The sequence below is a fragment of the Sitophilus oryzae genome, unplaced genomic scaffold (genome assembly GCF_002938485.1).
Source record: "Sitophilus oryzae breed Bouriz unplaced genomic scaffold, Soryzae_2.0 scaffold_169_pilon_pilon, whole genome shotgun sequence".
Classification (NCBI taxonomy): domain Eukaryota; kingdom Metazoa; phylum Arthropoda; class Insecta; order Coleoptera; family Curculionidae; genus Sitophilus; species Sitophilus oryzae.
The window spans coordinates 319,046-332,617 of NW_022146390.1; the positions used below are offsets into that span (position 1 = coordinate 319,046).

A 13,572-nucleotide genomic window follows, 5' to 3' on the forward strand; every position below is an offset into this window, starting at 1 on the left:
AATAAAAATGAGATCTAGTAGCTACCGAGGATCTACTTTATAAAACAGACCTAAAAATAGGCAACGCTAAAGGCATTCGCATTTATGAACTTCGTTTTTGACGTATAGAGGGTACAATAATAATTATTTACACACACTTCCCTTTAATTCATAACGCTTACGGCACTATGCAATAAGATATGAACACACATGCCAAACACAGTTTTGCATAAACTTATACTAGAGATATGGATTAAAGTCTATATATCTGACTTATACATACATTTTGCGAGATATTTTGAAGTTATGAGTAGGGGTGAGCCACAAGGCCTTGAGTATCGATATTTTTATCGATATATCAAATAAAGGTCCATTTTCACTCCCATGAAATTTGTGTAAATCGGCTTGTGAAAATCGGCTTGTGCAAACTTTATTTAATAAATTCATTGAGAAAAACGGATGTGCACAAGCTAATTCACATACGTGAAAACCAAGTAACGATATATTCGTCCACAAATATCGATATAGCTATCGATATAACAGATACCGCTATATCTCTTTATGAATACTTCATATCGGAAATATCTATATCTATCTATATTCTCAATATCGATATTCGATCCTATTTGATTTCGTACAGGGTGGTTGTAAAATATTGAATAAATATCAACATCTCGAGAACCACATTTTTTTGGAAATCGCTCGGCCACATCAATTATTTTAATTTTTCCGGGATTTTTTTCCTTATGCAAAAAATGAATATTATACAGGGTGTCTCAAAAATGCTTTGTCCAAGACAATTTCTTTTAATGGCAACCCTCGTGGCAACATAATTATTATTTTTCTGCATTTTTGAATTGCTCTTAAAATTCTGAATATTTTCCATGTAAGTGCTATACCCAAATCCAAGCTTTTTGGAGTTATTCTCATTTAAAAATTAAAAAGTAAAAAAAAATATTAGAAAAAAACCTTTTTTAAGAGGATACCGAAGAGGATACCTTATGGAAAATGTATTCAAAAGACAACCCACAAATTTGGATGACTTGAAACATCGCATTCGGCAAATTACGCCCCAAATAATTCGAAATACATCCCCGGTAAATCATCGGTACATCCCCTACATCCTCTAGTACATCCTCGGTACATCCCTTACATCCTAGGTACATCCCCTACATCCTCTAGTACATCCTCGGTACATCCACTACATCCTCGGTACATCCACTACATCCACGGTACATCCCCTGGAAATCCTCTCATGTGTACACCATAAATCCCCTAAGTGTTCACCCCTCGATTTTATGTGACGTAATAAATGAGGTCTAAATTATAAGAAAATGCATTTTCTACAAAAAAAAATGAAGAGATAGGTATAATAATATAATAATGGTATAATAAAATTTGATAAACAATTAAATTGTCCATCCGATTCTCGTAAATATACAGGGGGTTCCACTTAATTAAACAAGTTATTGCCGTTTAAAGCTAGTAATAATTTAATATAATTTTTTAGACACTCTGTATAAGGTAGTATTTTGTTTATTATTGCAACATAAATCTGATCAATAAATAAACTTCAGTAAATATTTAGTATTAAAAGCTTCAAAACCCTTGGAGAAATGAAGCTTTAAAATTTTTACTGCGATTTCACAAAATTGAAAATATTTCAAAAACGGTAAGGTTTAATCAAATTTACCTTTATTTTAATCGTAGAAAATAAAAATGTAATAATATACAGGGTATTCCATTTATAAAAATACAACTTTGATATTTTTTATTTATTTGGAACACCCTGTATCTGGTAAAAATATTTTTAAATTCTAGCTCTAATAGTCCTTCAGCGAACCCAAAACTTACAATTTGTAAAAATCTAATCGTTTCGTATGTGGTGAACAACCCTGTATATCTAGTTTAAACTTTAGAATGTTCAATCAGCATTATTCATTTAGAAAAAAAAATCAATTTGTTTAGCCGCGAGTTCACTTACATATGTATTTTTTATAATAGAAGTATCTTTGAATACAATCCAGTTAACATATTCACTGCAGTTTGGCGTCGTAAGTGATCCCTCGTAAGAGAAAAATATATCTTGATTACTGGGCAGAAAGTCATTTAAGTTTATTGGCGTGCTTGTCCTCACTTTGGTATATAATTGGCCAGATGTTTCTTTTACGGCTTCTGCAATAACTTCAAAATTATCACTCTCAGTATAATTTGTTTCCTGAAATTTTAGACTTAAGTTTATTTAATATTAAGTATACAGGGCGTTTGAAAAAAGTATGTGCTATCTCTCGTGGGGAGATTCCTCATGTAAAAATAAGATTTCTTTATCATATCAACATAGGCCCGATTCTGCTTTGTTTCGTAACTACAAGAGGTTAAAGTCTTATTTTTTTTGATTTATTATAATTTTCCTCCAAGTGCTTTTAGTGATTCCAATAAAATTTGGAGGGTAAAAGTTACTATAAGTGCAATATATTTTAATGCTAAAAAAGTGTCGAAAAAAATATGTACGCCAATGACTTTTTTTCTTTTGACAGCAAAATTGTATAGGCCGTTTAATGCCAATTAAAAGTTGTATCTTGATATTTTGTCGATTTCGATTTTCTTGTTGAGATAAACGCAATTTTATTAATCACAATTATCAATACTAGCAATTTTATTAATCACAATTAATAAAATTAATAAATTATTTATTTTATCTAATTTATTAATAAATATCATTACCTACAGCAAAGTAAAATAAAAAAATAATGGAATTTAAGGTAATTACAAAAGACGTAATTTTAAAAAGTTTTAACATCCTGTAATTTTAAAACTATGTATTTCCATATCTATGTTTCTAGGAACTTTTTTTTATATATTTTGATGAGGAATCAATGAGTACTTATTTAAAACTTCCGCAAGTTAATCAGAGCTGCAAGCTGGCAGAAAACTTAAGTCATTTTCAAAATGACTTGTGATTTGAAAATATTTAAGTCATTAGAGAAAGTCTTTACAAAAATGACTTGACTTGAAAGAAAATGACTTAAGTCAAAGATTTAAAACTTAAGTCATTTGAACTTTATATTGAAATTGACTTAAGACTTAAATCATTTTGATTTTAAAATTGACTTAAGACCTTTTAGAATTGATTAGTTTTTTTAAAACTGACTTGTTGCCGCTCTGAAGTTAATGATATTAACCTTTTTAAAGGTTGCAATAGCAACTAGACAATTAGTCTTAAGCAAATTAATAAAATTGCGTTATCTCATTAAGGAGGCTGAAATCGACAAAATATCAAGAGGCAATTTTTAATCGGCATTAAACTATTTCTCTAACAAGAGAAAAGAAAGTCAGTGGCGTACATGCTCTTCTTAGAGAAATATTCCAGTGATAACCCATATGCACGTCCCTGGTGAATATGGCGACACTTTTGTGGCATTAAAATATGTCCCATTTATAGTAACTTTTAACCACAAAATTTCATTGAAATCGGGCTAAATACCGATGGAAGAAAAGTAAAAGAGATCGAAAAAAAATAAGATTTTAACACCCTGTAGCCAAAGAACAAACAGAAACAAAGCAGAATCGGACCTATGTTGATATGAAAAATACATTTTATTTTTACGTGAAGAATCTCCCCACGAGAGATGGCACATGTTTTTTGAAACATCCTGTATAGAGGGTAACAACGAAATTGTTGCGCCAGACAGTTATTTTTTAACCTTCTATCATACAAATTGCAAACACAGGTTCAAAATTATAATCATTAAAACTCACATTTACCATTCAAAGGCAATTGAATCCACAAGCCAAGCACAGAATAATTTTTAATGGCAACTTATAAAAATACAGGGTCGCTTTTATTCATGGAAAGGTCGATTATTAGGTAAAATATAGGAGGTACCGCAAAAAGTTAAATAGAAAAGTTATAGGATTTTTAAATATCTATTAGCGAGTATTACATTTAAGTATACAGGGTCGTTCATAAAGTCGTGGCACATCAAAGTTTCATTTTTTTAAATAGAATCTCATATAGATTATTAAGCAAAAATTCTACGCAAAAATCGAAATACACACAATGTACTTCAAACCAACCATTTCCGAGTTATTGACTTTTGAAAATATCACTTAAACAATTCAATTTAATCAATTTCGATGTGTTTGGTTTCATTTAATGATGCCATTCTGCCGAAACTGTGATACTGTTGTAATGCGTTTTTAAATTCTTGTTAGCTACAAGTAAATTTAAGTATACAGGGTCGGTCATAAAAAGCTCTGTCACTTCAAACTTTTTTTAAATAAAACCCCCTGTATATTATTGCATATTTCAATTCCCATACCTTAGCGTGCTAGGTCCTGTAATTTAACTTCTTTCGACTTGTTATGGGGAAAATTAAAAGACCTTATACATAAGGGAAGAATCATTGGGACGAGGCAAGAATTGCAGAAGGCTACTAGGCAAGTTTTTGGACTTATTACACCAGTTCGCTGTAAAATATCGCTGTAACTCTGTGCGCAAAAGATGCTTATTCAACAAGGAGGTGCTCTGTTTGAACATCTTAGATGATTTTTTTTAGAAAAAACTATATTCGTCACCCAAAAAATACGTCTTTTTAGTTTTGTTCTTTGTTTATTGTATCGATTTCAATTGTAATTACAAATACTAATTAGAATGTTAATTTACCTTTTCAAAAGTTTTTAATTATGCAGATAAATAATAATATAGAATATTAAATTGTAATAAAAAATAATTAGGCAACTAGTTCAACACAAAATAAGGCCCACTTCAATACAAAGATAAAAAAAAAACAATATTTCTCTCATTCTTAGAAATAGATACCCATAACGTTATATCGTTGGAGAGGGTTAAACGCCGGCATTTTTTTAAGTTCATAGCCAACTATGATTTCTATTTAAAAAATTCACAGATTTTGTAACATGCGCAACCATCATAGGCGTATTGAAAATACCAGACACAAGTCGGCGGTTGTCGACAATCACCTGCTTTTTCACATTTTATATTAACTTGTGGCGTCATTTGGGAGAGCTCAATAGAAATATAAAAGAACTAAACCTTGTTCGTTGGAAAGCAATTTGACATTCGTGACGTCAGCACTCCGGCAGTCTAACGTAAACGTATCATTGATCGCTATTCACAAATATATTCCAGATACGTATAGTGAACAAGTTTAACGTTCGCAACGTTAAATAATTTTGATATTTGATTTTTATCGTGATGGTTTTGTGTAAAAGTGAAGAATTTAGTGAGGAAAATATTAATGATGGATATGAACGTGTGCGGATTCGTGATTGGTCACGATCACGGTCACGACACTACGACGGGCTCCTATACCCACGTAGGAGCCCAAAATATGCAAAAAGGGGGTCAGTTTAGCTTAAGTTTAGATTAGGTCTATATTTTTTATTAATGCAAAACCAACTAAAATCTAATTCTAATCTAACCTAAACTCACTTCTTCTTTTGCATATTTCGGGGTATTACCTGGGTATTCCTAGGTTTAATCAATATTCGAACTTAGGTGTAAATTTAAATTTATGGATGGCCAATAAATTTATATTCGCCGTACAAAAAAAATACTTTTCACCAATTTTCACAATAAAAATTAAAAGTTATAAATCATAATATTTTTTTATAGAAATGAGGGAATAAGGGTGAACGGGGTGCCGCGCCGGTAGACCAAGAAGATACTTGGAATGTAAATGTTAATCTATACTCGAATGGAGTTGTATAATATATAGTATAGTATAGGCATATTTTGAACCCCTATAGTTACTGTGGATAAAAATAAATTAAAATATAGTTGGCTCCAACGATAATTTAGTTTGCAGCTTCTTTTCATCATGCCTAATAAAAAACCGTCACAACCACTACTCATAGTATGTACCTATGTATTTTTAAACATCATTATGAAATTAAAAATACATAGGTGCCCATAATATGAGTAGCGGTATTTTTTTTTTCGTTTCATCATAACGGATTTTGTTGTGCTGAAAATAAGCAGCAACATATATTATGATTGCAACAACTATACCTAGTTTACATTCAGTATGTCAAATTAATATAGAACATTATAACTAGGCATACTTTTAAAAATTTGCTACCAATATATTTTGATAGTTGAGTTTTTGAAATTATTTGTTAGCTTCTTAAACAAAACAGACCCATAATAATTCAAATCTTTATCATTCAAGACTTCCAAGAATTATGAAGTAATCTCACGTCAAAATTTTTTAAAATTATTGCATGCCTTAAGTATTTGCAAAGTTAACAAAAATATTTCTTTGCGTACCTTGCAATTAATATATTTAATCCAATTTATCAGTTCTGCATCATATCCGAAATTTAGATTGTGTGTGACACAACGAAGAGTTAAAGTGCAACGTGAACTACCAGAAAAATATCAAGTAAAAAAGAATTGATAAGTTTTAATTACTAGTTACGCAGTCCTTCCCCCCCATATTGGCTTCCCTCTTGCCTAAAATCTATATTGTCTTTCCTAACATTTTAAATATAAATGATTGAAACTCATACAAGGTTACCATAATTTAAACTTAAGATAGTCCCTAATTATATTAAAATATAACACTTACGAAGTTAATAAATATTAACTATTTCTACTTATTTTTAATCATTTAATAATTCTGATAAAAACACGCTTGATTTTTTTATTTTAGAAATCATACGGGCTATAATAATTAATATGACTATATTAACAATACTTAAATTAAAATTTATTTGAAGGAATGCTACTATGTATTACAGTAATTGTAAAACACGTATGTAATAATAACTCGGAATAATATAATAATTATTTAAAACTGCTCATCGCGTTATCGATGTCGGCGTCTTGTCACTTTTATTTAGTCTTGTCAGTATTATTTTATTAGCCGTTTAGGTATAGTTTGATTTCAGATAATGCAGATTTTAATGTGCCATTTGTGGTTTTTTTATTGGATTTTTTTTGCATATTTTTGCCCGGAAATGTATAATTTTAAAGATACAGGGGTCAAGGTGTTTTCTAATAGACCTTTTTTATTAATATCCCAAAGATCCGTTGGCCGATTTTGTTGAAATTTCGCCATGTTGTGAACTTTGATAAGTTAGCACTAATTAAATGACAATTATTATTTACAACAATATTCAAAGGATAAAATCTTATCCCAATAAATATTTGGCAACGCCTTGGATTCGTGTGTTTTTACGCCTGTTGGCGGTGGAAACCCTGCAAGCTTTTTCTTTGGCCTAAGTTGTTAATTAAAAATATAATAATCATAAAAAATATAGGTCCTAATAGCCTAAATTTTAGCAAAATGTATCAGCAGATCTGATGAGATCCGAGTTATTATGTTTTGGAACTTAATGATTTAATTAATTATTCCCTTTAATACATTTACATATTCTACGCGCCAAGAAAAAATATTGCATTGGTCTAAATTTATTATTTATGTGATTCCACGCTTTCATGAATAATATGCCCCTTGCTTCTCATACGGAAAGAGTTAGATTAAAATAGCCAAACTGTACCTAACAACCCATATGCCTTGACGCATATTCTTTTTTATAATAATATGGGCTTTCTTTATCCGCCGGCCCAGACACATACACACACACACACTGATAAATTAATAAGACCTCATTTCGGCCCTCAAACGTCCTTCGATGATCAACGCAGGCTAAACTATCGACTTACGTGTTGACAAGTTGATTAGGCAGGTTATTGAACTCGTGTGGCATCGAGCATGTCGTTTTTTCAAAGATGGGTCCCATATAAACGCGGCCAGAAGTATTTTCAATACTAAAGTTATATTTTTTATTATTTCTGGCAAAAGGAGCAAGCATAGAAAAAATCTGACTACGCCACTGGATTGTGCTTAAAAAAGTGCCTTAAGAACGTTTTTACAGAATTTTATTATTCCGCGAAATAAAAAAGTTATGGGAAATTTTCCAAATGGTAAAAAAATCAAAAAGACCCCGTATCTCAGTCGACAGTGAAAATATCAAGAGGCGGTTTACGCCATTAAACGTGTTTCAGAAATCGAGCCCATGACATCTCTGTCGGTTTTGCTCTATCTAGTCAGGAAATAGGTTTTCTCTGTTAAAACAGACCAATTTCGACCACCCTGTACATAAATTGAAGAATTGAAATGTTAAACGAAAATTTTGTAATTTCCAGACTTGATATACTCTCATTTTACACATCTAGAAATGCATTTCTAGAGCTGTTATTAGTTAATTTATCTTTTAATATCGCATTTTAGTATTAACTTTTGTTCTAATTTAAATTTTCATATATAGGTTTTTTTATCTTACATATTTTTTTGTTCTTTTTACACGTGTCTACAAATTAAATCAAATAATTTACTGCAATTTTTTTTTTCAAGTCGTACCTTATATTCTTTATATTCTTTAAATAATTTGGACAAAGTTTTCAATTATTATATTTAAACTGTCATAGCCTAATTTCAAGTCTTAATCTTCATTTTAATTATAATTAGTTAAGTAGTTAACTTCATTTGGATACTGTAGAATTCCATAAATATTTTTACTTGTCATTTAAATTTTAAGTATCATTATTGTACAAGCTATTGGCAACGAAGAGACAGTCTACTTGGCGATTTTTGAACACCACCACAAAACTGGGTACTTATTAATTGTGTTGAGTAGAATACTGTCTGCTGTTGCGAGATGAGAACAGCATTAGCAATATGAGAACTAATGTCAAATATTATTAAGTATCACAGTTTCGGCAGAATGGCATCGTTAAATGAAGCTGAACATACCTATCGAAATTAATTAAATTAAATTGTTTATAAGTGATATTTTCAAAAGTCAATAACTCGGAAACGGTTGGTTTGAGGTACATTGTGCGTATTTCGATTTTTGCTTAGAATTGAAGGAAGAACCGAAATATGCAATAATATACAGGGCATATGCAATAATATATATTTAAAAAAAAATGAAACTTTGATGTGCCACGACTTTATGACCGACCCTCAGTGGCGGCTCGTGACCCTTGTGACTGGGTAGGCGACAAAACTTTAGTTGCGTCTATTTGTCCCACCCCCTAATTTACATAATACCCTAACCCAGTTTGTAAATATATGTTATCTCTGGGTTAAAAACATAGCTTAAGAATATTTAGGACAAAACTAAAGCAAAAATAACAGCATTCAACGTAATGACATAATGTACAAGTATATTTTTTTATCTATTACTATGGAGTCACTATGGAGTACATAATTTTATTTTTATTTATTTATGCAAACTTAGAAATTGGTAGTATTGAGAGAAAGAATAATTATGTTTTATATATTAAATTGATGAGTCGGTCTTTTAATAAAGAAAAGTTATTTATTATTATATCAGTAAAATCATCAGATTGTTGAAGAGCTGTGAAAAGATCTTTTTAGATTGAAAGTAAGGCAAGTGACGATAAACGTTTATTTTTCATGGAATCTCTACTATAAATTAGCATGATGTCTCTCAACCCAAGTACTTGTAAATGGTCTAGTAACAAACAAAAGAAACAATTTGAAAGCCTCTGGAAATATATTTCCAGGGTTATTCTCCTTAAATTATGTTATAATCAAAATTATTATATCTATTATTAATACCTGCAATTCATTAATTAATTTACGTTGGTCAATAACATTTTGTGTTTGTTAATTCACTATTAAATGCGTTGGAAATGTATCACTATAACAAGTTTGTTAAATCGGATGTTAAATGCGTTGGAAATTTTTATAGGATTCTTTAAATTTCGGATCCGCAAGAGATAAATAAAAATAATTGTGAAATACGAGAATCTGCAAACCTTATTTCTAAATGTATAACAATGTTATCTAATATTTCATAAAATAAAATTCGCAAAGATTAGCCGCTTTTATTAACATATCGAATTGAAATAGCACACTGAGACTTTTCTGTAATATTTGTTGTATCGTCTTCTTGCACCGAATAAAATAACGCGCTTTTTTATTTCGGATTCTTTTATTTCTGTGGCGTGTTCTGAAATACAACCGGTTATATCATTTTGAATAATCTCGGACAAGCCCGAAAAAATTTTCCAATTTGCTTTAAAGCAAACGTTTAAACGTTTAAAACGTTTAAACGTTTTTTGAATTTTCATATAAAAATTTTAAATGCTACGTATAATGAATCATATGAAAGATCCCCTTAACGAAATGTGATATATCCCCTTATGAAATATCGGGAATATCCCCTTAACTTCTAAGCCTACCGAGCCTCCACAACTTCATGAGAAGGCGACCGGAAAATTCGCCTAAGCCCCACCTTAATACAATACAACTCCGACTTACGTCGCGTCGCTACCGCGCGATGAGTTAGACAGAGGCAGAAGACTGCCGTACGTCGTGCATCGACCCTGATAGTAGGCGATGCAGAAATCGCCGAACTAAGGCACTCCAACGGTCAAAATTATTTTGTTTTCTAACGCAGTGGCACAGTCAGCGTACGCCAGCGATAGTGAATATTTTAATATACAAGACCACAAATATTAAAATCCTCCTATATTTTACCTAATAATCATCCGTTTCCATGCATAACAGCGACCCTGTATATTTATGGTGCATATTATACAGAATCTTTTTTAGGGCGGCGCGGCGTAGAGAGGTTTTATTCCAAATAAAATATAGATGTATTTTTTGAAGTTGCTCATCACTATCAGGCCGTACAGTCCACTAAATAACAGAGACAAGTATCTCTGCTAAATAAAGGAAATTATTTGGATGATTTTTTATTGAGATACTGCGCATTTGGTTTTTCTTCAAATGTCAAAATTAATCGTAAATTTTATCGAAAATTAGAACAAGATATAATTGTAATTCTATAAAAATTCTAGAAATATATCTTATAATCTTTATGGAAGAATCGATCGCCTTGATTTTGGATTAGAAGAAACCATTAAGCAGTTGCCTATGTTAAAACATTTTTGTACAAACAATTTTATTTTTGACATATTAAACAAAAACTAAAAGTGATTAAATCAGGATTAAATCAAATTAGGTTTAATGTCATTTTTGTTATTTTTCCAACTCTTTCGTTACCAATTCAGTCACGTGAAATACTTAATATTGCCGTTGGTCAAAATTAGAAAAAAATATGTACAGGGTATCTCATTTTTGTTGATATCATAAGGTATCTCCGTTATTGGTGAATATAGAAGGGTGCGGTTTGCACCAACCTGTCCCACTTTTTTGTCAAACGGAAGATACTGTAAATAAAATTTTCGTAGCCTTCTTCGTTTCTGACCTACAGGGTCAGAATCAGGGCTATCGAGTAGGTGAAAACTGATTCTTGTAGAACTTTTTACGTAGAATACAGTGGCGTAGTCTGCTTTTCTACGAGAAAAATATTTTTGAAAATATGAATTAAAGTTATCATTTTCCAAATGGAACATCCTGTATACCCGTCTTGGTATGAGCTTCTCAAAAATATATAATACTCTATATTTATTTTCACTATTTACTGCAATATTTAAAAGATATCATTTTCTTATTAGTAGGCCGTGATAGATAACAAAAAAATTAAAATGGTATTTACTAAAATTAAACTTTTATTTGGGACTGAAATATTTTGCTTCTAAACTGTTACAATTGAATTTTTGAATATGTAACTTCTTCTTTTGGAATCGTCAGCAAAAAAAATCGGAACGGGTTTGCAAATATCTAACAGCTTGCTGATAGCATTTTCCAGGTCTTCGACATAGTAGTAATTGCCACGTAGGTACCTCAGGACTTTTACTACGCGATTATAGTGAATATATTTAAGAATAAAGGAAGTGCATCAGACTGCGGAAATTACCGGGGAATTTCACTATTGGCTATCGGAGGAAAAATTCTTGCCAAAATTATGTCAAATCGCCTGCACCCACATATAGAAAAAATCCTTCCAGAATCGCAAACGGGTTTTAGCACCAACCGTCGATTCCATATTTGCCATCCGCCAACTACAGGAAAAAGTAAAAGAGCAGCAGTCTAAACTTTATGTTACATTCATCGATCTAAGAAAATCCTTCGTCTCTGTGAACAGAGATGTACTTTGGGCAATTATGAAAAAGTTCGGAGTACCCAACAAATTTCTTACAGTGTGTAAAAGGCTCCACAACAACAACCAGTCAAGAGTGTCACATCATGGATCACTCGGCGATCCCTTCCTGACAAATACAGGAGTTAGGCAGGGATGTGTCTTAGCGCCTCTCCTATTCAACATATTCATGGCAGCGCTCTCCATTATAGTGGACAGCAAACTGCAGAAGAGAGGAGTGGGCATTAGATACAGATATGACGGCGGTCTGTTCAACATAAAAAGGCTCAGGGCAAAAACACGTACAAAATTCATCACAGAACTTCAATACGCTGATGACTGCGCTCTATAGTTGCAAACATGTTACAACAATTACAAGAAATGTTGAACCTGGGCATACGAGGCTTTGGACCTTAAGCTAAACATCGACAAAACCAAAATCATATGCACTGACCCGGAAGATCATAACAATGCTATAAAAATCTGCGAAGAACTATTGGAATATGTAGCGGAATTTAATTACCTCGGCAATTTGATTTCGGAAAAGGCCAATATCGACTCTGAAATTCAGCACAGGATTAGCAGCGCCTCAAGAGCATTCTGGAAATAAAAAAACAGGGTTTTCTATAATCATGACTTGAGTACAAAAATGAAACTTGCAGTGTACCGAGCAATTATAATCCCCACCATGATATATGGGAGCGAAACCTGGGTGCCGTACCGCCGACACATGAACGCATTAAACAAGTTGCAACAGAGACACCTTGGACAACTCTTAAGAATCCGGTGGTTCCATCATGTCTCAAACGTATCGGTCCTTGAAAAAGCTAACTGCGAGAGTATTGAAGTCATCGTTACAAAATCCTGCTTAGGATGGGCTGGTCACGTATGCAGAATGCAAGGAAACCGCATACCAAAATCTCTGCTTTACGGTGAGCTTGTAGACGGTAAGAGCAGGCCGGGTGGACAACTCAAAAGGTACAAAGACATTTTCCACGAAAACTTAAAGGGGATTAACATGCAGAATGAGTGGGAAGAAGCAGTTCACAATAGAACTCAATGGAGAAGAATTTTAAACTCAGTTAACAGCCACAACTAAAAAGTAAAGAGGCAACAAAGCAAAGATATTTTTGAATGTCCGGAGTGCGGTAGGCAAATAACATCACGTACCGGGTTTTTCAGTCACAGAAAAGCTCATGAAAGAAAACGCTTTGCGTGACCATCTTTTGATGCGTGACGAATACTCGTCAGCGAGTAATGGCAGTATGTATGTATGTTTGTAATTTCGATGTATTATTTCGTATTTCAAAAAACCCTAAATACATAAATCGAGAGCGGACAACAATGCTATATTATCGTATAGTCCCAATTCATTGAGTTGGGAAATAGTCATTTAACAAAATTCGAATATTTTCAAAGTTGTGTGGGGAAGCCCCATCTTGCTGAAAGTATATTTCAGGTAAATTATTTAAAGGAACATCTAACAGTTCTGGTATGATAGCTTCCAAAATTTACAAATAGTGGTAGAGATTTAAATTTCCTTGA

The 13,572-nt window shown here is 32.0% G+C and overlaps 1 protein-coding gene across 1 annotated transcript in view; it reads right to left on the reverse strand.

Moving 5' to 3' along the window:
* LOC115881116 (carbonic anhydrase 6-like) overlaps positions 1-13,572 on the reverse strand; it is a 77,083-nt gene that overhangs the window by 33,128 nt on the left and 30,383 nt on the right. Inside the window, exon 6 of the mRNA XM_030898498.1 lies at positions 1,964-2,197. Coding sequence (XP_030754358.1) covers positions 1,964-2,197 — 234 coding nt within the window. The remainder of the gene's footprint in view (positions 1-1,963; positions 2,198-13,572) is intronic.